This window comes from Serinus canaria, chromosome 25 (assembly GCF_022539315.1).
Source record: "Serinus canaria isolate serCan28SL12 chromosome 25, serCan2020, whole genome shotgun sequence".
NCBI lineage: Eukaryota > Metazoa > Chordata > Aves > Passeriformes > Fringillidae > Serinus > Serinus canaria.
In genome coordinates this window covers 762,111-786,744 of record NC_066338.1, presented here as the reverse complement: position 1 = coordinate 786,744, position 24,634 = coordinate 762,111, and the positions used below count along the sequence as shown (strand labels likewise).

General features: G+C 54.0%; 1 protein-coding gene across 1 annotated transcript in view; it reads left to right on the top strand.

Annotated features, from left to right (window-relative positions):
• Nucleotides 1-23,254, top strand: part of LOC127060579 (hydrocephalus-inducing protein homolog) — a 32,209-nt gene extending 8,955 nt beyond the window's left edge. The window contains exons 2-6 of the mRNA XM_050984246.1: nucleotides 754-1,002; nucleotides 6,118-6,237; nucleotides 8,035-8,169; nucleotides 22,456-22,655; nucleotides 23,209-23,254. Of these exons, the coding sequence (XP_050840203.1) occupies nucleotides 754-1,002; nucleotides 6,118-6,237; nucleotides 8,035-8,169; nucleotides 22,456-22,655; nucleotides 23,209-23,254 (750 nt within the window). The remainder of the gene's footprint in view (nucleotides 1-753; nucleotides 1,003-6,117; nucleotides 6,238-8,034; nucleotides 8,170-22,455; nucleotides 22,656-23,208) is intronic.
• The last annotated feature ends 1,380 nt before the right edge of the window (nucleotides 23,255-24,634 follow it).

Here is a 24,634-nt window from a genome sequence, read left to right as displayed (position 1 = left end):
GCTCAAATTAATATAAAAAGGTTTTACGGCTCTTGCCATGCAGTCATCAAGTCTGATGGATTCCCTGTTTCTTACTTTATGTTTGAAGGAAATTCAGCTCTTTCCATAGCTTTTCTAATACCACCTCAGTTGCCTCAATACTAGAATGACAATACTCAGAATATTTCTTCATACTGTCAACCATAGAGGTTTTCAGAATCTGAGAGTCTGTCAGCCCTGGCAAGATGACTTCAAGTAGCATTCTAGATCTGCTTTTAGTAGATCTGGAAAGTAATTGTGTGGAACATCCCTGTGTCTGTCAAGTAACCACAATGCTCTATAAAACCAGTTGCTTTAAGCATCAGGTATTCAGACAGTCTTTCTAGTGACTGTCCAGGAGGTTCTCAGGTTCTTCTGAAGTGCACAGGAAATGCAAGAATAGATATGATTTTGCAGAAGAAATTGTCCTTTTCTCCCTCCCCCCCACTAAAATCGTTACCAGCCCCTTGGACATGCTTCCCCCTCTGTGCTGTTCTAGTGTCCATTGCTGCATGGAAGGGCAAAGATCTGAGACACGGGATTGAAGGGAACTGAATACAAAGTCGAGCCACTTGGACAGAAAGATCAGAGCGTTTGCTTCTCCCTCCACTTCAAGGCTGAACACTCCTTCTTTCTGTGCAATCATCTCACTGTTTTAATTGAAGTGCATGATTTTAGACACTTATGGGAAGTGTCGAGAGCCTGGGTTCCCCCCCGGCTGCCTTCCTTGTGCAGGAGCAGCCCGGAGCTGGGGCCAAGGCCCCGGCGATATCGAGCGCTGCTGCCATGGCCCGTCACGTTCCGGGTCCCGGAGCAGATTCCTCCCCCTCTGCCCGGGGACTGAGGGGGCACCAGGGCTGGAAGGAGCGGAGACCGAGGCCTGCCCGGCGTCACCACCCCCGGCCCGGCCCCGACACTCAGGTGCTGCGGTTGCCGGGGAAGCGCGGGCGCGGCCACAGCGGCTGTGACGGCGCCGCCGCCTCAGTTGGCGCAGAGCGCGCTGCGGGCTGGTTGTTCGCAGCCTGGGCTCGTGCAACGGCCGCACACAGCGATTCACTGAGGGTCTTGTTCACAGAGATTGTCTGTGCCAGCGAGCCCTGAACTCGCAGGGCATTGGTCTCTGCCAGTGAGGAGTCCTGAATTTCATTTGAAGGTAAAGATTGACTCAAGTTGTGCTTTTTGGTTTTGTCCCATCTGTGCTCTGAAAGAGAATTCCAAAGGGAAACAGAGGATGGGATAATGTACAGCTAAATAGATGAATGATATCTGGTCTACTGATGGTGCTTTTTTTCCACTGAAGAAATGCAGCATTTCCTAAATGTACTAGTCTATAGACATTTTTTTTCCTATAGTGATGACTTAAACTGCTTAAAGGTGAATGAGTTCTGCTCAAGTTTCAGTGGGTTGTTATGGTCTGGTTCTTAAAATTATTAGGGAGATGCCCCTGAATTAAGGTGCAAACAGGACCATATGCCAAAGTCAATTGTCTGGATTTCATGTAACAGCAAATGTGAGAAAGTGAGAGAGAGAAATACAGAGAAGGGAGTTGGGGAGAGGGAGAGAAAGAGAGTGACTGATTAAACAGAAAGTAGAAAGTATCACCATTGCATGGATCTCACTGGCATACCATGAAATCCTCTTCTGGTCTTCTCTGTGGTGAGGTGTCACAAAACGTAAAACTCCAATGGATTCATGCAGATTTGGGCAAGGTGGGACTGCCCAGGTTCCTGCCTGGGGTGGGGCAAGTTGGACTCTGTCTCTTACTACTTTCAAATAATAGAAAATCTTTAGCAGCAGTATGTCCTTTTGAACCTGCTGTGAATTGGGTAGTGGATTTTCAGATCTGTAGTGTTCCTATGCATGCCATGCAGTCACCTGGTGCAAGGCCTCAGGAATGGCTCTGGGAGAACTCTGGAGGTCTTTGATGGGTTCTGACACCCCGTCAGCTGCCCCTGCTGGGAATGTCCCCTGGATGTGGCCTTCTGGGGCTGGGGAGTTTTAGAGCTGAGCCAGTTTGTCTGAGGGAGGATGGGTGTCCACTGCCCCTTACCAGAGGTTGCACCACACCCCCAAAATTTCCTCCTCCCACTATGTTGATGGGAGGTTTGTGTGCAAACCTGGCCTCAGCAGATGAGTCTGTGGCTATGACTTCCCCAGCCTGAAGGCAGACAGAGCTGATTCTCAGGACAGCTGCTGGGTTTGGCTGGGTTGTGGATACATTTTTTCAATTAGCCTTGTTTAGTACTCCCCAGACCTGAGCTAGCAGGACAATAGTGTCACCTTGATCTTGTCTCAAGTTCCCTTAGGTGGCTTAACTCCCAGTCCCAAGTTCCAGTCAGGAGGCATTTTCAGGGAGGGCTGGGCTTCAGTGGTGGCAGCTTCTTTATTCAGTTTTGTCAGAATGGGCAAAAAGTCCTTCCTAACAAGATTTAAGCCATTAGCCATAACATTCCAGTCTCTCCCAAGTCCTGTGAGGAGCAGCTGAGAGAGCAGGGGTGCTTTAGCCTAAAGAAGAGAAGGCCAGCACTTGCTATTTTTAAGTAATATATAAGCTGCAGCTTAGTCTGTTCCAACTAATATTAATGTTCAGCTTTTAGCTCCAGGTTTCAGTACAATCCATCTCTGAATTGCACAAGGCAGACATATAGTCCAAATAAAGTCCAGCTAGAGGCCTAACAATACTGGCTACTTATGCCAAAAAAGCACTCAGCTACTTTCAAATCATATCAAATTGTTTAGCACCAATATATGCCTTGAATCTGCCATGGATTGGGTGGTGGATTTTCAGAGTTCCATTGTTGCTCCTTCCAGTTTTGTTGAGGCACTGTCACCCTCTGTGACATCATCCCTTGGAGATGGCGTCTGGGTTGCCCAAGAAGACACCACCACCTCGTCTTTTGCTCAGGGAAAGGCTGAAGCCAAACACTGTGAGTAGCCCCTGGGGCTGTGTTAAGGCTGGCACCTGGTGTCAGCCCTGGTGTCCCTGCTCTCCCTGGCCCCGTTGTCCAGCAGCGCTGTGAAGCTGCAGAGCCCCTCCCCAGCCCTCTGTGCCCTGCTCCTGTTGCTGGGGGCTGTGCTGGTGCAGCAGGGAACACTGTGGGGACACCAGTCTTGCCTGGCTGTGCCAGCGGAGCCAAGTGAAAACAATGTACAGCTGAAGCCCTGAGCACGTGTTCTGTCCCTTTGCCTTGGCCACAGGAATTCCTTCTGTCAGGCTGGGCACTCACCTGTGCTGCTCTGACCATCCTGCCCTTGGGCACCCAGGCATGTGGGGGAGGGAAAGCTCAAACTCTGCCCAAAGCCTTGGGAGCCACGGCTGGTCCCAGCTGGAAGAGATTCCAAAGCAGCTGTTCTCTCCCAGCTGCTGTGTGGGCACAGATCCAGCCCTGCAGGCAGCCCTGGAGCCAGGGCCACAAAGGTCCCTTGCTGTCTGGAGCTCCCTTGGCTGAAGATGCCCCAGTGCTGAGGCTCTGTCAAGGAGATCCCTCTGTTTTCTTCTGTGGAGGGCTCTGTCAGCCCAGACAGAGAAAGCAATTTAACAGGGAGAACTAAAACCTGGACACATTCCTGTGCACCTCCCTCTTGGTACAGCTTTGTTTTCTTGCATCTGTTGGACTCAGCCAGCAGCGATATCTCCTTGCTGTGAGTTCTGAGTGTTGTGCAGGGATGGAGTTCAGGAAGTTCTGAGAGTTCCTGCCCATTCTCTGGAAAGATCACTGCCTCAATCCAAGGAAATGTAAGAGGAAACAAATGCCCAAAGAGCAGAAATCCCCAACCATGTCCCATCCAATCCCGGAGAAGCCAATGGGACAGAGCCATGTGGCTGGAGTGTGTGTATTTCACTCTGTATTTATAATTTCCTGATGCTAAGGATTTCAGCAGGAAACTTCCAGGGCTCCCAGGACTGTCCTAGTGGCTGTGATCACAAGTTATTCACCAGTGCCACTTGTTCAAAGAAAAGCCTTTCTGAACAAGCCATCTCTGAGGCTCTAGCTGGTGTATTTTTGCCTTTCAGCTGCTTCCCTCTAAGTTCCAGAGGGAGGAGTTTCCCAGCAGGAAGAAGGAGGCCAGCACTGGGGGGAGTATTCTGCCCAGAATTGGTCCATTTCCAGACAGGAGTGAGACTGGTCCAAAGGTAGCCTTTTCCTGCTCTTTTCCTTTCTGTTGAACATGAAGTTTGAAGAGGGTGTGTGTTTGTGACAGGCTTGCCTCCAGCAAAACACCTCAGTGTCCAGGTGCTGTTGTCATTGCACACTGCTGGGAGGGGTGGACTGGGAGTCCTGGTGTGCACTAAGCAACACAAATAACCTCTGCTGGAGCTGCTGGGCTGTGCTGGAGTGTAGCTGCCATTGCTAACAGGGGAAGGCTGGGGACACAAAGGCACAACATTGCCATTTGCCATTCTCCTGCTGAAATAGGAGAATGGCATGGTCACCATCAAATGCTTGGGGTCACAGGATTCCCTCCAGAGTGGCAGTATTGGCCTTTGAAGGCCAAGGATCTGCAGGAATTACTTCAGATTTAGCAAAACAAATTGCATTCCTGCTTTGGGCTGGAAGAATGTGTTGGACCCTGACATGGTGTTAGATTTTGCAGGCTGCCAGATGTGCAGGGGACTGGCCCTGGGCAGAGGGGAATGGATGTGCTTTATCTGGATCAGTGGCTACTTAGAGGTGTGTTTAAAGCTGCTTTTCTGGCAGGACTGGCTCAGTAGAAAGCACAGTCCAATGGGGCAGGTGACCGAGGTGGGCTGTTGAGCAGGAAATTGGCAGCAGGAGACATGGAACAAAGTGGTTAAGGATTGCCCTGGAGAGGGGCGTTGGGAACACCTCAGGGAAAGGCACAACTAAGGGACAGCGTGCTGCAGCCACTCCCTTCAGCAGAATGTGTCTGCTGTGAAGTCCCACAGGAGCCCTGCTGGTGTCCCTGCAGTGACAGCAGTGTGGCTGGAGCAGGCAGACAAAGCAGGGGAGAGTTTTCTCAAAGCAATGTCTCTGCTCCAGAAGCATTTGCTGTTGTTGTGTCATTCCAGACGTGCCTCTCCAATGGCATTAAATAAGATAGCAGTAATGACAAGAAAGCACCCATTTCAAAACTCCTGGGAAAAGGAGATACCAACTCTACGTTTACCCAAGTTGCTGAGAAAATAACTGAACCTTATCCTCATTCATCATTCACCTCACTTGTCTTTTGATTTTCACCTCATCTGTCTTTTTATTTTTGCCTTTCCCTCTGTTTGAAACACACTAACTTTTAAGTACAATGAAAGGGGACAAAATCATCAAAGCAAAAGAAAACTGTTTATTAGTAACAATTCAGCCAAGCACACACACACCCTCTGAGAAAATGGCAATCTTTCTGTGCCCTTTATACCGGGCTGGGCGGTCCCTGTCCCCTTTCCCAGGGATGGGTACTCAGGAGCTTCCATTCTCTGCTCACCACCAACTTTTCTGTCCCCTCCCCTCTCGTCCTACTTCCTTTTGGTCAGGTCTTCAACCCCGTCCCTCTCACTGCCACACTCAACATCAAACCTGAACAAATCCAAACCACAAACAACTCACAGAACCAACAAATTCCATTCTTTTGCTTTATGACCTTTTGGCTTCAGCCAAATATCACCTCATCTCTCACACCTCCTCTGGTCCTGTGCTCTTCTCACTGATAGGTCTAAGTTCTAGAGCAAAAAAGATATTTGCAGTTGTGTGGGCCTGGGTTTCCCTGTCTCAGAGTAAAGGACTTCCCAGAATTGTTTCCCATGGAGTCTCCTGTAAATCCATGGGTTTTACTTACTCCATGAGTGCTCAGCCAGTGCCCCTGAGCTCTGTGACCACATGGGAACAGGGCTGTGCTTAAGGGAAGTGCTGCCTGGCATTGTGGAGAAAGAAACCTGGAGAAATAGATGCCAAAAGAGCAGCTTGGCTTGAGCCTGCTCTGTGTGGCCCAGCAGCTCTGGATCAGCTCAGAGCAGAAATGGGTGAGCCACTGTTTGCCCAGTGCTCGCCCAGAGTCTGTACTTGCCTGGGAATCAGTGGAAGATTCTCCTTCATGAACCTTCCTCCCAGCAGCTGAAGCTCTCCCTGCTCTCTCTCGCCTCTCCAGCTGCCGTCAGCTGCCCCGAGACAGAGCTGGTTTGGGGTTTCCCCACCAGAGATTGCATTTCAGAACTTCGTCGCTCTGGAGGTCTCTGAGATGGAGCTGTCTCTCATTAATAAGGACAAGGTAAGTGCTGGCACCCAGAGCTTTAACACTGTGCTGGAAGAGGAGAGTGCTGTCATTCCCTGAGTGTACAGCAAAGCAAGTTCTCTGCTGCAGCACATGCAGAAGAAAAGGTCTCAGCACCTTGTTCTGCAAGATGCTGGAAATCTTCCTGGGCTGGGAATTGTCCCCTGATTTTGGCCCTGCATTGATGGTGTCTATCCCAAAGGAGTTTCCTTCTCTTGCAAGCTCTGCATTGAGAGGAATGTTGAGGGCTGTACAGTTCTTTCCTGCTCTCATGCTTTGCCTTGAGTCTATCCCACACCCTGTGTCTCCATGGTTAATCTTGGCTCCTGGTAGGAATCTCTGCCTCTCTCAGCCAGTTTGGCTCCCTTTGTGCAGCTGACAGTCAAAGCTCAGGGGCTGAGTCTTCTGCACTTTGTGCTGGAATCACTTCTCAGGAATGGCATTGGCACTGCAGGAAACGTGTTCTGAAAGAGCCCTGCAATCAGGCTGATGGAGCAGAAGCAGTGAGAGGCCTTTAGGTGCCACTTCAGGCTCCTGCTCAGCTTCATCCAGCTCTGCTCAGCTTTTCCAAAAGCAACACAGTGCTCTGCTTTCCCTTTGGAGAACCACAGCAGATCCAAAGCCATGTGCTCCTGGAGGTTTCCAGCTTCACTTGAAGAAATTGGGATTGTTTTGCAGTTTGCCAAGAGAGCTGAGAGGGGAAAAGTTGAAAAATGTCAGCAGTTGTGTTCCAGTGTGAAAAGGAAAGCTTGAGACCACTGCAATTTCAGTCAGGGAAACATTTTCTCAAGTGAGGCTTGTGCCAAGTGTGGACTGGTGGGAGGAGACAGGAGGGAGTCCAAATCATCTGGTTTAGACTTTTGGAGAGCATTTTGGTGCTCAGGGGTTGATGCTATCAGTGTGCCAGAAAATGGATGTTTGGTGCGTCTGTGAATGCCAGAGGGAAGAACCTGGCCTGCTGGCTGTAGGCAGGAATGCCCAGCAGCCCAGCCTGCCTGCACAGGCAGCAAGAAGGCCTGGAGAGCCAAGATTGGCTTTTCATCCTGAGCCACACTGTCAGTCAGTGCTGGTCATGTTTCTCCAGGCAGAAAAGGCCTTTGAAGCCCACAGTCAACAGGCACAGCCTGTCTGTGTTTCTGTCACTTTTGTCAAGCTGATTGCTCTCATGGTTTTATGATTCTTCCTTGCTGCTTTACTGCCCATTGAAATTCTCTTTGCCATCTCCTTGTTTTAGGGATTGTCTTGCAGTGTTCCTTCCTTCTTTGGCTTTTCAGGTTTGCTTTTATTCCCAGTAAGGCCACAGGGCTTGGTCTCCTCTCTTGCTGCTCTGCCTGCCTGACTCTGATTCTAACCCCACAACATCCCTAACCAAACCTGATCTGCTAGAGGAGAATTTCTTCCTTCCCCCAGGATAATGTGCTGTTTTGCTTTCAGGGAGCACATTCCCCCTCTGGAACATGACAACTGCATGGCTGTGTGCAGGCAGAAGCCAGCAGGTTTTTTGGCCTTGTTGAATATGCAGATGACTTGGTTCAGGTGCTCTGTCTCCATCCTGCTGGTGCTGACCTGCTCAGCCCTTCCTTGCCAGCAGGCAGTGCCCTACTGGCCCTGGCCAAAATGCTGGAGGCAGACAGAAGGGATTCCAGTTCAGCCTTGTGAAAGATGTGCCTGTGTCTGCAGAGCTGAAAGTGCTTTGGGAAGGGGCCAAGGAGGGATGTCAGCAGGGCACAGACAGGTCTCCTCTGGTCCTGTTGGCACAAGTGGCACAATCATCATTTGGTGTCTTTGCTGCAGATTTCTTGGCTGGTGAAGGTGTCCATGGAGAGCTGCCCCTATTTCCAGCTGGCATGCCCAGGGGATGTGTACCATGTGGTGCCAGCAGGCGCCTCTGTCCCTGTGCGCATCCGCTTCAGCCCCGCCGAGAACAAGGTGAGACTGGAGGAGCCAAAGCACAGAATGATCTCCACAGCCATTGTTTTCCCTGCACTCTGGCTCCAGCCCATTGCATGCTGTGAGCTTGGCTCCAGGCCGTGGGCAGGCAGCCTGCAGCTAGTCACACCTTGGCCCGTGCTGGCAGGCACTGCAGCCAGGCCTGACAGGCTCTGCTTCCCCTCCCTGCACATCCCTGAGCATTGCCAGGGGAAGATGCACAGGGAACAGGATGGAAATGACAGAGGGCTGTTGATAGATGTTGGGCCATCTCTAGGTCCAGGGGAAGGGGTTCCATTATGATGGAAAACACCAGAGGAACCAAGAGGTCAGAGAGCTTTCCTCCTTGCTGACTGGCACCAGCTTCCCTGCCTGCCCCTGGGCTGGAGCAAAGACGGTGCTTTCTCACCCCCTCTGCTCTCCAGCCTTGCAGCTGTGCTGTCCCAGAGCACAAGTGAGCATGGTGCAGCTGCAGGGCCAGGGCAGAGGATGTGCTGTGCCCATGAGCCCAGCCTGGCACAGGCTCCCTGGGCTCTGGGTGCCCTTGGTCAGCAGGAGGTTGCTGAGCTGCAGGGGACTGGGACACCTGCCTGAAGGAGCTGGTGCAGGGCAGGTACAAGCTGCAGGCAGAGCTGTGAGCCCAGAGCCCGTGGCAGTGACACTGCTGTGGCTCTGTCTTCATGCCTGTCCTTGAGCTTGCTCTGTCAGCTGGCACCCATCCCGTGCCAAAGGTGCTTTTGTGTGCAGGTCTGAAGAGCAGTGCTGAGGCCCTGGCAAGTCTGATCTCAGTGCTGGGATCTGGAGGGTTCATGTTCTGATCTGGAGGCTTGTTGATAGGGAAGGGTTTAGGACATAGCATGGAAGGGAGGAAGCCTTGCAGGGAAACAAAGAGAGGCCCTTTTCAACAGCATCCTGCTACCTCTTGGCACTGTCCTTCTCCTGACTTGGTTGGAAAGGCAAAATTAGAGGGGAGTTCTGAGCCAACTGATGTTTCTACACCAGGCCAGAGGTGCAGGATCTCTTTGGCTGCAGCTGTTTTCTCATCTTCCTTTTGCTGCTTAGAGTCAGTTGAACACTTTGTCCTATTCTCAGGCATTGGGAATATAGAAACCTAAACAGGAATGTCCTGTGTTCCCAAGCTCCATGCTCTTTAGAAGGGACTTAGGAATTGTTTAACAATCATTAAATTTAGAGTAAAAATTATAGTGGCCTAGGGACACAAGCGCTGTGTTGCAGCTTCCTGCAAGGCGACCTGGTTCTCAGGTATGGCACGGTGACCCAAATACAGAGTCACTCGGTCCATATGCTGCAGACACCAATATGGTGGATAGCAAATGGTGTTTATTCAAAGGTTTCAGGGGTATTTATGGCTTAGGTAGTTTGTGTCACTTCCTCTGCCCTTGTCCTGGGTGCGGCCAGGTAGCCAAGGTCAGACTGAAGGTGAGGAGGGGTCTTCCTGTCTACGCGTAACAGCCCGAGATCTTCCGGCCACAATCCCTAACTCTTCCACATTTTCCCCCCACCATGATTAGTAAAAATCTCATAAAGTTATAAAATGTAAAGGTTACAAAATTTCATGGGTTAGTAGGATTAGTGTAAAATCGTGTGTTAGTAACTTTAGCATGCTTTAAAGTAATTGTCTGTGCTCGAGAAACAAAATGTTTGCTGTTTCTAAACGCCTTTTAACGAATAACACTAGTTTGTTTAATATGCAAGGCCCGAAGATTAGGGTTAGTAAGATTATAGTGATTGGGCCTATTAGGGTAGAAATCAGCGTGGTGAGCCATGGAGACTGGTTGAACCACGACTCGAACCAGCCCTGTTGAGCTTCTCTGTCCATTTTTCTCTGGTTCAGCCGGTTTCTCAGTTCGGCCATGGAGTCCCTGACGACTCCGGTGTGGTCTGCATAAAAGCAGCATTCCTATTTCAAGGCAGCACACAGGCCCCCCTGCTGCATGAACAAGAGGTCCAGTCCTCTCCTATTTTGGAGGACAACTTCTGAGAGTGAGGAAAGGGATTTTTCCAGTGAAGAGATGGACTTCTCGATCCTTTGCAGGTCCTCATTGATCGTCATTTACAGTTGGGACAGTCCTTGGTGTTGGGTCGCTAGGGCTGAGACGCCTGTGGCCGTTCCGGCTGCTCCCAGGCCGAGCAGCATGGCTATAGTTAAACCTGTCAATATTTCTCTTTTGTGGAGATGGCTGGTTTGTTCGAAGAGGTAGTACACTTCTTCGTCTGAGTGGTACAGGACTCTAGGAACAATTAGAACTTGGACACAAAAGTCGTTAGAGTGATCGAATTTTTCAAGGAGTACACATGGGCTTACTCCGGATCGGTGACAGACCCACATCCCTGATGCAGCTGGGATCACCCACTGGAACTTCCCTCCCTTAAGTTTGCCAAATTCTTTGCAGACACTGCCCGTCTGCCTCGCCAAGGTTGCATTGCCAAAGCATTTGCCTTGGCCCGTAACCTGACTTAGGGTAATGCCTCTCCAGGGGGTGTCCCATCTGCATTGGCATGGATTGTTTGATTTTGAGAAGATGACCGGGAGATCGAAGGCAACACCTTCGTAAAAAGGCGGTTGTGCATCATAGCATAACCAGCATGATTCTGTGAAGTTTGGGTTGGACTGATTTAACGATATGAAGGTAGCATTTAGCGCGTTTATGAATGAATTGGAAAGGTTCGGTTCGGCTAGGAGACTGGATGGGGAGACTAGTTCTGACTTCTGCGTATCGGGGCTAGAACTACTGTTAACTGCGATCTCTTCTCTGGGTTTGCTCGCTACTAGAACCGGATTGGGTCCGACTGATTGGGACATAGAGGCTGGGAGTCTGATAATTTGCACATTCACCCACTCTTTCGACCCTTGAACGGCTACTGTCCATGTTCTGCCCGTGGTCCAACTGGGGTGATTTGGCTGTAAAACTGTCATGTTGTAGTTAGTGCATTTCCGAAATTTGGGGATTTTATGACTGTTTCAATGGAAATTTCCATGGAAAAAGAAGGGTGTTTTGCAGCCAGTGGGTGCCCAGGTGAACTGCAAGAACCTGTCGGGCTCTTGTGGATCCCACCCAGGCCCCGATGGTCTGGCATCTGTAACAATGGTTTCGCAGCCCCAATTCCCACAATATCCCCACCCTGGGTGATTGCAGTAGCTTTTTCCTGGGTTTGAGGCTGGACACCAGTAGGTTAGGTACGTTTGTGTGACGTGTGGGGAAGAAGGGTCTACCTTTGGTCGTCCCGGAAACAAGTCGGTAAAGCGGAGTATGAAGGATGGTGTGTTTGGTGTGGTGACTCCTTTGAGCACCTTGCCACTGCTAAAGTGTCGCATGATCCACCTGAATGGCTGTTGAGGGTAGTGGTCTGGGCTGGCTTGCCCTCTGGCGACAAGCCCCAACAGCAAAAGCACACAGAAACACCGTTGATGTCTGAGTCTCACCCGCGTGGCTCTCTGGGGTGCTGCTGGACGGCTTGGTGGTCCGTCCTCTGGAACGGGGATGTACGCGTCACAAGGACGCCCCACGAGCATGTCCTGTAAACAGAAACTCACAACTCTCATCAGTCTCGTTCTGCTCATGGTGAAGGTCGGGTTTGATTGACTTAAGCGGACACCATTTAATGTGCCCGTCCTTTTTGACAGCCGCATATCCCCGCCCCGTGAGCACCAATTTCCAACTCTGTTCCCACTGCCCCAGTTCGTTTTTGATCACCACTCGTGGGCCCTCCTCTAATGCTCGAGGTGCCCAGTGTTTCTGAGCTGGACTGTTTGTTTCATCCCCCCTAGGGTATTGATTTAACGCTAGCAGCGCAGTTGCCAGGATGCGCGCTTGGTCACTGGGGGGAATGGCATTGGAGAAGCCTTCTGCCTTTGCTAGCACTTCTAGCTTAGCTTTCAGAGTCTGGTTTGCTCTTTCGACGATGGCTTGTCCGGTGCTGTTGTATGGGATGCCCTGCACCAAGGCGATGTTCCATTTCGAGGCGAATGTCTGGACTGCCTTTGAGATGAAGTTTGGGCCGTTGTCTGTTTTGATTTGCTTTGGAACCCCAAGCCATGCCATGGCTGTCAGCCAGTGTTGGATGGTCGCTTTGGAGTCCGTCTTGAGATGCTGTGTGGCCACAATCATGCCGCTGTACGTATCTACGGTAACTGCGAGCCACGCTCGAGGTTTCAACAGCTGGCATAGTGTAAAGTCTGTTTGCCACACTTCTGAGGCTTTGAGACCTCTGGGGTTGACACCACTCGACCATAGTGGTGACTTCTGGCAGTGAGGGCACGTTGCGACGACGTGCTTTGCGTCTGCAGTAGAGATTCCGCACTTTTTCGCAAGCGCTTTTGCTCCGATGTGAAGGGTTTCGTGCAACTGGCGAGCTTCTTTCAACGTCCATACGCCCTTTGCTGCGGCGTCAGCTTTGTCATTGCCTATCTGGTAGAACCCTTTGATCGGGTCATGGCTGTTGACGTGGATGACTGATATGGTGCCTTTCCGTGAATAGAGTGCTTCCTCCGGCATCGTTGCCACTGGGGACACTGACGCGCCTGGTCCGGACATGGCTAGGCAGAGTTTTGCCACAAATATGGAGTCAGTCACAATGTTAAGGTGTTCCTCTGGGAACAGTCCGCATGCTAGTGCCACAGCTGCTGCTTCAAGCTGTTGGACTGAAAGCGTAGGGTCAGTTGCCTTGACACTTTGCCATTGTTCTTCTGACTGCCACACTGCTGCCGCGGTGGAGGTCTGCGATGATGCGTCCGTGAAGATGGTTGGTCCTGCCTGTGGTCGATCGACCACCTTGGGTGGGAGGTCGATATCGATGACCGTGAGCAGCCGAGTCCAAGGGGGTTTCTCTGCGTAGCGAATTTCTCCTCCAAAGCCTGTGAGGGCTATCGCTAGGTACTCCGATATTGTTGTTGACTGCGCAGAGAGCTGTTTGCGGAAAGGCAAGCTTATCTTGGATGGCTCGATGCCTAGATGTCTTAGGGCGAGTTTTCTGCCTTTCATGATGAGGTTGCTGAGGCACTCGACTCCCGGGGAAAAGGCTCGTGACGGTTTCCCCAAGACCACCCATAGTATCAGTTGGGCCTTGTCAGGGGGTCCTTGGGCTAAGGCTCCCACTCCCCCCTTTTTTGTAAAGTGGACATACAAATCGACTGGAGCACTTGAATCCCATCTGGTGAGCATGTGTCGAGATAAGGCACGAAATGATGACACAGACACTGCTGCTCTCGAGGGGAACAAAAAAAGAGCACCTTTATTTTCTGACTCCAACATTTATAGTTTTCCAAAGGTGACAGTGGATTGGAGGGTGACAGTGCCACCTCTCCAATGCCACTGGACAGACCAAGGGTCCATCAATTCTCTCCACCTCCATGAAAGAATGCAAAACATAGGTTATTTACAGAATTGCGTGTGAGAAAGTTTGTTGAGAGAATATAAACATCAGAAGGCTTACAAAGTTTTACAAAATCAGGACGACATCTCACCCTTTTCTGTCTAAAAAAGAAAAAACGAAAAAAGAAAATGAACAATGTGAAAAACAAACATGAACAATGTTCAGTGTCCATTTGCGGAGGAGTCATCAGAGCGATCACTCGCGTCGTCTGCATCCGAGTCATCACTCGATGAGTCACCCGCTTGATGCCTTTCAGGTTGGTCACGGTCTCCATGTTGCCCGTCGGCCGGATTCTGTCTCTGCGGTCGTAGGTCAGGGCGAACACACTTCGAAGGTACCCAGCGTACCCCAGTATCTGTGGATACACAAGCATACCCGCGTCCCAAAGCGATAAGGTCATAGGGACCTTCCCACTGTTTGGTGACTAAATTCCGCACCTGAACCTTCGCTCGAGGCTGAAGTGCCTCATCCGCAGCCTGCAACGAGAGATGATGGTTCAAAATGACAGGATTATTTGAGTTCTGCGGCACAGTGAGATGATTGATTGTGTACAAAGCTTTCGCCAACCGACTGTGCGGGGTTTCACCCTGCATTCCCCGTTTATGTTTTTGAAGAACCTGCTTCAGAGTACCATGAGTGCGTTCTACAATAGCTTGACCGGTTGGAGAATGAGGGATACCAAACTTGTGTGAAACACCCCACAACTGCAGGAGCTGACGCACCTTCTGTGATGCGTAAGCAAGACCATTGTCGGTCTTCACAGCAGAAGGTATGCCCAGAACAGCAAAGGCCTGCCTCCAGTGGGCAATGACATCACGGGCCTTTTCTCCAGTGTGAGCAGAAGCCCACATCGCAGAGGAGAACATGTCCACCGTGACATGCACATACTTGTGCCGGCCAAACTCGGCAATCTGGGTGACATCGGTCTGCCAAAGCTCCAAGGCCCTAAGGCCTCTGGGGTTTACCCCTGCCGGCAAAGGCGGAGCAAGCGCGTGGCAGTCGTCACACGACTCAACAATGTCACGAGCCTCAGTTGGCGTCAGCTGAAACTGCTTCTGCAGGGTATGTGCATTTTGGTGGAAAAACCCATGTGATGCCTTGGCCTGCGCGAGTGTATCAGGCTGAGGTGCCACCCACACTGGGTTAGCCAACTTGTCAGCCCTCGCGTTACCTTCCACTATAAAGCCTGGCAAAGAGGTGTGACTCCTCACATGCAGAACATAGAAGGGATGAACCCGAGCCTGAATGGCACGCCACAAGGTCTTCAGCAAATGAAACAAGGCAGGATTACTGACCTCCTTCAAAACCGAATGACCCAACCGCTGCGCGATGTCGGCCACATAGGCGGAATCCGTGACCAAGTTGAAAGGCTCCTGGGAAAATTTCTCAAATGCCATGACAGCAGCCCTCAGTTCAACCAATTGGGCTGATCCATCCTCATGACCTTCCAAAACCTGCCACTCAGATCCATCCTTCCAGGTAACAATGGCCTTTCCGGTCCTCCCGGAACCGTCAGTGAAGACGGTGGGTCCTTGCACGGGTTCCTGACTATTTTTGGGCCGCAAAGACATTTGTGTGAATCTCGCCACATGCAACAGCTTATGGCTGGGCAGATGATAAGTGATCTGCCCTGAAAAGTTTTCCAGAGCACTCTGCAGGGACACGCTGTTTGCAAAGCTCCAGTCAAAATCCTCCCGTTGCACTGGGAGTACAATCTTTGCGGGATCCGCACCCATCAATTGCAAACACCGTTGCCGGCATTTGATTATCAAGCGAGCAATTAGCTCAAACAATGCAGTTGCCGTCTTCTGCGGCTGATGGGGCAGGAAAACCCATTCCAAGATGTGCAAGGAATCGAACCATTTGTCACTCCACTGGCCAATGATACCTGTGGGATGCGAATCTGGAGTGGTGATGAACACAGTGACATCAACGGAGGGATCAATGCGAAGAACTTGGCAAGCCGAAACAGCTTGCTGAACCACCTCCAGTGCCTTTTGCGCCTCAGGGGTCAACGTGCGAGGTGACTTTAGATCATTGTCTCCTTTCAACAAATCATACAGCGGAGACAGCTGTGCATTGGTCAGTCCCAAATATGGACACAACCAGGTGATGACACCTACCAATTTCTGAGCATCATTCAGTGTCTTCACAGAATGCACAAATTGCACCTCTTGGTGACAAATTGTCTGTTCCAGAATTTTGACCCCCAAATACTTCCAAGGTGGTTGTTGCTGAACCTTTTCTGGAGCCACTTGCAGCCCATGAGCATGCAAAGCATCCAGCAACCGAGGCTGAATCCTCAGCAGCTCATCCTGGGTGGACGCAGCCACCAAAATGTCGTCCATATAATGATACAGACGTGCATCAGGAAACTGCTTGCGAACTCCAGACAAGGCCTGGGCCACATACCATTGGCATATGGCTGGGGAATTGCGCATGCCCTGGGGCAGCGTCCTCCATTGATATCTCTGTGTCGGCTCAGCGTTGTTAATTGCTGGCACCGTGAAGGCAAATTTCGGCCTGTCATTTGGATGCAAAGGAATTGTAAAGAAACAATCCTTCAGATCCACAATGAGGATCGGCCAGTCCGCGGGAAGCATGGTAGGCGATGGCATGCCCACCTGCAATGTTCCCATGCCTTCCATCACGGCATTGACCTTTCGGAGGTCTTGCAACAACCTCCATTTCCTAGATTTCTTTTTGATGCAGAAGACGGGAGTGTTCCAGGGACTGGTAGAAGGCTCCAGATGACCCTGGTCCAACTGCTCTGCACCAGAGTTCGAAGGGCGACCAATTTTTCATGAGGGAGGGGCCACTGGTTCTCCCAAACAGGTTTGTCTACCAGTCACCGTATAGGAGGCGTAGAACAGTCTGTGCCCTTCGTCGCAGTGGCCCCCATCAAAAACCCGTCCTGATGCGCACCTCCCAGGCGGACAGAACATCCCTCCCCCAGAGGTTAGCAAGGGTAGAGGTAACATGAGGCCTAACCCAGGCCGTCTGTCCCTCCGGGTTTGCGACCAGCACGGGCCGCTGGCTCACGAAACATTGCGCCGTCCCTCCCAGTCCTGTGACAGGCGTCTCCACCGGATCCAGGGGCCACTCCGGGGGCCAGGCAGCAAGGGAGAGAATCGTGACATCAGCCCCACTGTCAAGAAGTCCGCGGAGGCGGATGTCCGATGGCGTCGCACCAGGGTTGGACAGGGTGCACAGCATCTCGGGATGGTCCTCGGACAGGACGGTGGTCCAGTGAACTTTAGGCGACCCAGTGGATCCAAAGCCGCCCACACCACGTGACCGGTCAGCCGTCCTGCGAACAGAGGACTTAAAAGGCACAAGTTGAGCAATGCGCGTCCCTTTTGGGACTGTGACGGGGGGGTGGGTGTGGAAACCATGGCACAAATCTGCCCTGTGAAGTCTGCATCAATGAGCCCCAGGTGCACAATGATGCCCTGAATGGTGGCGCTAGACCTCCCCATCAGGAGAGCACTCATGCCTCCACCCAAGGGACCAAAAGCATCCAGGGGAATCTTGTGTATCCGACAAGATTCTAAGACAACAGTTGCTGCGGTGCAGACATCCACACCTGCTGATCCGCGGGTGCTGGCCGCAAGCCGGCCGAGCAGACCTCCATCGGCTCCGGGGTCTGGAGAGAGACTTGTGTCGGAGTGCATCTCTCCGGGGTGCTCCGCTTCTGGTTTCCCGAACCTGGCAAAGCCTGGCCATTAACATGAGCCATCGCCTGACATGAAGGCAGCGTCCACAAAGCCAACGAGGATTGACCACGGCCCCGAGGAGTCACTGGCCTCCCGCTGGCAGCGTCGGTAGACGCGCTAAATCGAAACACCTCAGTGCCCTGCCGCGCCGCAGTTCCGGCAGAGGGCTCCGCGGGGGGGTAAGGCGCGGGCGCTGGCACGGATCGGGAAACCGGCGCGGGGTCCCCCTCCCCCGACACGGGGGCGGGGCCGGGTGCCGAGAGGGGCACGGCCCATGGAATCACGTCAGAGCGGGCCGGCACAAGGGGGGCGGGCAAAGCCCCGATGAGCGCCGGGCCCGTGCTGCGAGAGGCGGCAGCCGGTACCACCTCCGCCGGGCGGGGCGGGGCGGGCTGCCCGGCCACGGGGGCCGGGCCCGCCGGAGGAGCGACGGACGGCCCGCCCCGGGCTGCGGCCACGGACTGCGCTTGCCCAGGGATGGGAGAAACCGCCCCCCCCTCCGAGAAGCCGGACCCAGGGGGAGGCGAAGCCGTCCCTACCGCAGCCAGGGGGTACTTGGTGGAGACGCCACAGTGCGGACACAGAATCGTCACGGAATCAGAGTCAAACAGAGGCGGGAGCGGGGCCCGTGACTGCCCGCCGTCCCCAAGCGCCGGGAAGGCACACAGGGAGAGAGGGTCCCCCCCCGTCCCGCCAGCCGTGCGGGGCGGGGCGGGGCGAGGGTGGCCCCCCGGCTCCACCGAGCCCCCAGATGCCCGCGGGGCACCCCCCGCCGGGCTCGGGACCAGCTGGCCAGGAGCCCAATCCACCCCGGGGGAACAGACATCGCCCTCCAAGGCGGAGCTGCCCCCCAGCTCTCCCTCTCGGGGTGGGGGAGAGGGTCCTGCGTCATACAGAAAATCAGACTCCCCCTCCTCCACATCCGAGACAGAAGGGGTCCCTAGGGAACCCCGAGAGCTATAACGAGGAGACCCCCGCCAAACGTCACTCAACTTCTGCCAGTGCACCATCAGCGATCTCACATCCACCGAATTGTCAAGGAGAACAACCATGAGACGATCGCCCACGCGAGACCACGCCTCCCTAGAGAGCGCCTCCAAAGAGTCCGAAAAAAACCCTTGCTCTCTGGCCCACAGAAACAGACTCTCAAACTCACTCCAGGAAAGGGAAACTCCCCTCCGGTCGAGGATAACTTTCCAGAGGTCTAAAAGAACAGAAACATCCGAGGAACTCACAGAGGCTGCCATCTCTCACAAGAGCAGCAGGCAACGCCAAGCAAACAAGGGGGGGGGAAGGATACAACCTCACCCAGCAAGGCCGCACGACACTCAAGGTCTCAAATTCACACGAAGGGGTTCACCAGATGTCGAGATAAGGCACGAAATGATGACACAGACACTGCTGCTCTCGAGGGGAACAAAAAAAGAGCACCTTTATTTTCTGACTCCAACATTTATAGTTTTCCAAAGGTGACAGTGGATTGGAGGGTGACAGTGCCACCTCTCCAATGCCACTGGACAGACCAAGGGTCCATCAATTCTCTCCACCTCCATGAAAGAATGCAAAACATAGGTTATTTACAGAATTGCGTGTGAGAAAGTTTTTTGAGAGAATATAAACATCAGAAGGCTTGCAAAGTTTTACAAAATCAGGGCGACAAGCATGCTCTCTGACATCTGACGTTCTATGAAGTCGAGCGAGCTTGTTGCTTCTGGTGTCAGGGTTTTCTGCTCCCATGGGTTCTTCCCTTTCAAGAGGTCATTTAGAGGGTCCCTGACCTCGGGAGGAATCAGGACGATGTTGCGGAGCCACTGCAAGGACCCTACCAGCTGTTGCATGTCGTGCAGCGTCTTGATGTCCCGGTGGATTTTCATCTGGGGAGGGGTTACGTAGGAACTTGTGATTCCCACTCCCAGGAAGGTCACGCATGGTCCCTTTTTTATTTTTGCACTCGCCACCTCAAAGCCATTCGTCTTCAGGGTCTCGGAGACGGTTGACACCAGCTGGTCCACTTGTCTCGTGGTTGGTGCTGCGATCAGGATGTCGTCCGTGTACTGCATGATGGTTACAGTTGGATTGCTCTGCCGAACAGGTGCTAGCGCTCGGTCCACAGTGATCTGGCAGATGGTAGGGGAGTTGAGCATTCCCTGTGGAAGCATCCTCCATTGGAAGTGTAGGTTAGGCCGCTGGCTGTTTGGGAAGACGATGGAAAAGCCGAAACGCTCTTTGTCGTCTTCATGCAGGGGGATAGAAAAGAAGCAGTCTTTGATGTCGTGCACTGCACAGGGTTGTCCTCTCGGTATCATCGAGTTCATGGGTAGTGACGTTTGGACAGGTCCCATAGGCTGGATTCCTGGGATGACAGTGACGTCTGACTCTGTGCCCACCCAGAAGGGAAGGCAGATGGCCGAGTCGTCGGAGCTGTTGTGGAGATGACACACTGCCCACACAATCAGTGGGTGCTTGCCCACCTTCGCGGCAACGGCCACCCACGGGTCCCGTTCCCATGCTTTCATGGCCAAAGCCACCCAGGGACCTCTTCCCCAAGGGGCTGTTTGTGGTATTCCTGAGGCGCAGGTGGGTTCGGTTGGACCATTGGCTGGGCAGCAAAGTTGGACATTTCTTGAGGGGTTGGCAGTGGTGGGCACGGGAACCCTGTGTACCATTGAGGGTTGCTGTAGCTGGGCCGTTGCATGTTTCCAGTGGGAGGAGGCTGGATACGGCCCGGGTGCCCCCTCCCTCTGTCGTTTCCCTGATGCTTGGATCTGCATTCCTTAGCTACATGCCCTTTCCTACCGCATGCCCAGCACGGTCCCCGAGGTTTCCCCTGACGTGGTGGGGCCGCTGATGGTGACTGTCTTGATTGGGGGCAGTTTATTGCTGCCTGACACTCGTTATTGCAGTGTGAACTGCTGCTTGAATGGGAGCTAGGTATTCTTTATTTGCAACGTGTCTGATCATGTCAGCTATACTGGACCCCTGTGGTCCGGTGACTTTAACCAGGAAGGCATGTATCGCGGCTGCGGGTGCCCAATTCGCGAAAGCTATTCTTATTTTTTCCCAATCGGTGAGTTTGTGTTGCGATTGTTTCCCGATATTGCTTAAGGCTTTATTCGGTTTCGCTTGAAACCGCGTTAGTTCTGCTCTTTCAGCTTCCGAGTCCCATCCGGACTCGGCCAGCTCTTCCGGGCTGTCTGAGCAGCTGTTGCTTGACTCAGAGTTGGAAGTGGACTGCCGATAAATTTCCGGCGCTCCGTGCCGTTTCTTTCGGCTCCGACCCCGCTCCTCCCTTTGGGGGTGGTACCGCTCCCGCCCCCTGGGCTTGCCCTGCCTCCCGCAGGGAGGGATCTCTCCCTTATATGGTGGCAGTATTGAGCGCGGCTCCTGATCGAATCTGCACTCTTTGCCGCTCCCCTGCGCATGCGCGTCAGCAACTACTCACGCCTCCAGGCTTTTCCCGCCGTGGATTCACGCGCCCCGCCCATCTCCTGGATCGCCGGCGCTGTGTTTTGCCATGTACGGCGGCGGCGGCGGCGGGGCCGCCCACGCGTCCACGCCAGCCGCCCTCCCGGTGCCCTGGGTCCTCTCTGCCAGCTCCCCACAAAAGGACCGCGCGCGCCACCGTGCCCCCGGCGCTGGGCCGCCGGCCGGCGGGGAAGGGATGGATAGGGGAGTCGCGAATTCCCGGAAAGGTTCCGTGGAGGGTCTAGGACTCGGCGGGCTCCGCGGGAGGATCGGGCTTGGGCTCGGGGAGGGGCTCGGGCTCGGGCTCGGGGAGGGATGGAACGCGTCCAGCCCCTTCTTGCGGGGTTCGGACCATTCCCTCCCCTTGGGGTCCCCCCGCCTCCTGCTGGAGGAGGTCCTTGCCCCACAAGGACAGAATGTGAGCTGAGCGCTCTGATTGGTCATACGCTCCTCCGCGGGGGCCGCCCCGTTCCCCCCCTCGCCCGCGCACACATTGTTAAGCGGGCTGACTCCACTTCCGCCCGGCGCGGCTTCTTTTCCGCCCTGAACACACGCCTCCCCGCCATTTTCAAACGCATATGGCGGAGGTGTATCCCTGTCCTCCCCTTTGGGGTTCAGTGGTTTCGCCACCACCCTGGCCTCCTCTGCGGGTCCCTGCCAAAACGACCGCGCGTTCTCCTTCCCCCGCGCGTCCTCCCGTTCGTCTGATGGTAAGCCGATCTGCTCTGGACGCCGCGGGTCCGGCGTCCGCGGCTTTTCGCCGCCGGTTTGTTCTAAGACCTCCGCGGTTTGTGTCGCCGCGCCCACCCCCAACTGCGGCGTGGCCAGCAACCACGCTTTCGCAGCTTGCCAGGTGTCCTGCTCATTTCTTGCCTTCTGCAAGGCTTGCACAACCCTGCCCCATGACTTAAGAGCTTTTCCCGAGCCACTGGACATGGTTTCTTCAGCTAAAGTCTTAGTACAATGGTCCCATTTCTCCGGATGGAGAATATCCACAGGGCTATCTATCGCCTCTAATTTAATAAGTCTCGAAATAGCAAGGCATAAATCCTTGAGTTTGCATTCTATTCCCCACTGAACATGCATTTGGGTTACGACTTTCGTGACGGCTTCCATGTCTCTCGCTGGTCCGGGAGCGTCCTCCCCGCCGCACTAGACCCGCTGTGCAGCCGCCGGCCCTTGTCCAAGTGACTCCCACACCCCGGGTGCTGGATCCCGGGTTTCGGCACCAAAATGTTGCAGCTTCCTGCAAGGCGACCTGGTTCTCAGGTACGGCACGGTGACCCAAATACAGAGTCACTCGGTCCATATGCTGCAGACACCAATATGGTGGATAGCAAATGGCGTTTATTCAAAGGTTTCAGGGGTATTTATGGCTTAGGTAGTTTGTGTCACTTCCTCTGCCCTTGTCCTGGGTGCGGCCAGGTAGCCAAGGTCAGACTGAAGGTGAGGAGGGGTCTTCCTGTCTACGCGTAACAGCCCGAGATCTTCCGGCCGCAATCCCTAACTCTCCCACAGCGCTGAATGCCACAGAGATAGGTTTTGCAAAGTGCACCAGTGCCTTTAAAATGTGACATATTAGTAGAACTTAGTGCTCATTTTAGGGTGCAATAGGTAAAGTGATGCCCTTGGAGGGCTTTAGAAATTGTTTTTCTTCTGCCATGGGGATGGCACTAAATGCCCTGTGCTGAGGCAGTTTCTTTTCCTGCAGGATTATTGCCACGAGCTGGTCTGCATGACTGCAAGGGAAAGGATAGTTGTGCCCATCCGGGCCATTGGTGCCCGAGCTGTCCTGGACTTCCCTGCCCAGCTGGATTTCTCCAAGTGTGCAGTCAAGGGCAGCACCCAGAAGACTCTGCTGGTGCGCAATGTCGGTACCCGGGCAGCTCGTTACCAGCTGAGCACCCAGAGGTGAGGCAGCTCATCTGTCCTTGTGCAAAACACCTTTGGGTGACAGCAGAGTTGGGAAAGAGCAGCAAAAGGAACCAGAGCATTGCAGCTGCTGCCCTGCAGCCTGGCTGGAAGGGAGCAGGATGGAGCTACAATGCCCTTTCCTACCACAACGCCCCAGCACGGTCTCTTAGGTTTTCCCTGGCGTGGTGGTGTCAGCGGCTGGTGACTGGTCTGATGATCTGGGGCCAGTTTATTGCTGCCTGCCCAGGCTGGTCTTCCCTTAAAGCCGTGCTAATCACACTAGCTCGTTATTACAGTGTGACACTGCGGCTTGAATGGGGCGAAGGTATTATTCGTTTGTGTGGCAACGTGTCTGATCATGTCAGCTATACTGGACCCCTGTGCTCCGGTGACTTTAACCAGGAAGGCATGTATCGTGGCTGCGGGTGCCCAATTCGCAAAGCTATTCTTATTTTTTCCCAATCGGTGAGTTTGTGTTGCGATTGTTTCCCGATATTGCTTAAGGCTTTATTCGGTTTCGCTTGAAACCGCGTTAGTTCTGCTCTTTCAGCTTCCGAGTCCCATCCGGACTCGGCCAGCTCTTCCGGGCTGTCTGAGCAGCTGTTGCTTGACTCAGTCGGAAGTGGACTGCCGATAAATTTCCGGCGCTCCGTGCCGTTTCTTTCGGCTCCGACCCCGCTCCTCCCTTCGGGGGTGGTACCGCTCCCGCCCCCTGGGCTTGCCCTGCCTCCTGCAGGGAGGGATCTCTCCCTTATCTGGTGGCAGTATTGAGCGCGGCCCCTGATCGAATCTGCGCTCTTTGCCGCTCCCCTGCGCATGCGCGTCAGCAACTACTCGCGCCTCCGGGCTTTTCCCGCCGTGGACTCGCGCGCCCCGCCCATCTCCTGGATCGCCGGCGCTGTGTTTTGCCGTGTGCGGCGGCGGCGGTGGCGGGGCCGCCCGCGCGTCCGCGCCAGCCGCCCTCTCGGCGCCCCGGGTCCTCTCCGCCAGCTCCCCGCAAAAGGACCGCGCGCGCCGCCGCGCCCCCGGCGCTGCGCCGCCGGCCGGCGGGGAAGGGATGGACAGGGGAGTCGCGAATTCCCGGAAAGGTTCCGTGGGGGGTCTAGGACCCGGCGGGCTCCGCGGAAGGATCGGGCTCGGGCTCGGGGAGGGGCTCGGGCTCGGGCTCGGGGAGGGATGGAACGCGTCCGGCCCCTTCTTGCGGGGTTTGGACCATTCCCTCCCCCTGGGGTCCCCCCGCCTCCTGCTGGGGGAGGTCCTTGCCCTATAAGGACCGAATGTGAGTTGAGCGCTCTGATTGTTCATACGCTCCTGCGCGGGGGCCGCCCCGTCCCCCCGCTCGCCTGCGCATGCGTTGTTAAGCGGGCTGACTCCATTTCCGCCCCGCTCGGGTTCCATTCTGCCCTGAGCACACGCCTCCCCGCCATTTTCAAACGCATGTGGAGGGGGTGCATTCCTGTCCTCCCCTTCGGGGCTCGGCGGTTTCGCCGCCGCCCTCGCCTCCTCCGTGAGTCCCTGCCAAAACGACCGCGCGTTCTCCCCCCCCTCTGATGGTAATCCGATCTGCTCGGAGGGGTCCGGCGTTCGCGGCTTCTCGCTGCCGGTTTGTTCTAAGTCCTCCGCGGTTTGTGTCGCCGCGGCCACCCCCAGCTGCAGCGTGGCCAGCAACCACGCTTTCGCAGCTTGCCAGGTGTTCTGCTCATTTCTTGCCTTTTGCAAGGCTTGCACAACCCTGCCCCACGACTTAAGAGCTTTTCCCGAGCCACAGGACATCGTTTCTTCAGCTAAAACCTTAGTACAATGGTCCCATTTCTCCGGATGGAGAATATCCACAGGGCTATCTATCGCCTGTAATTTAATAAGCCTCGAAATAGCAAGGCATAAATCCTTAAGTTTGCATTCTATTCCCCACTGAACATGCATTTGGGTTACAACCTGCACGACGGCTTCCATGTCCCTCGCTGGTCCGGGAGCGT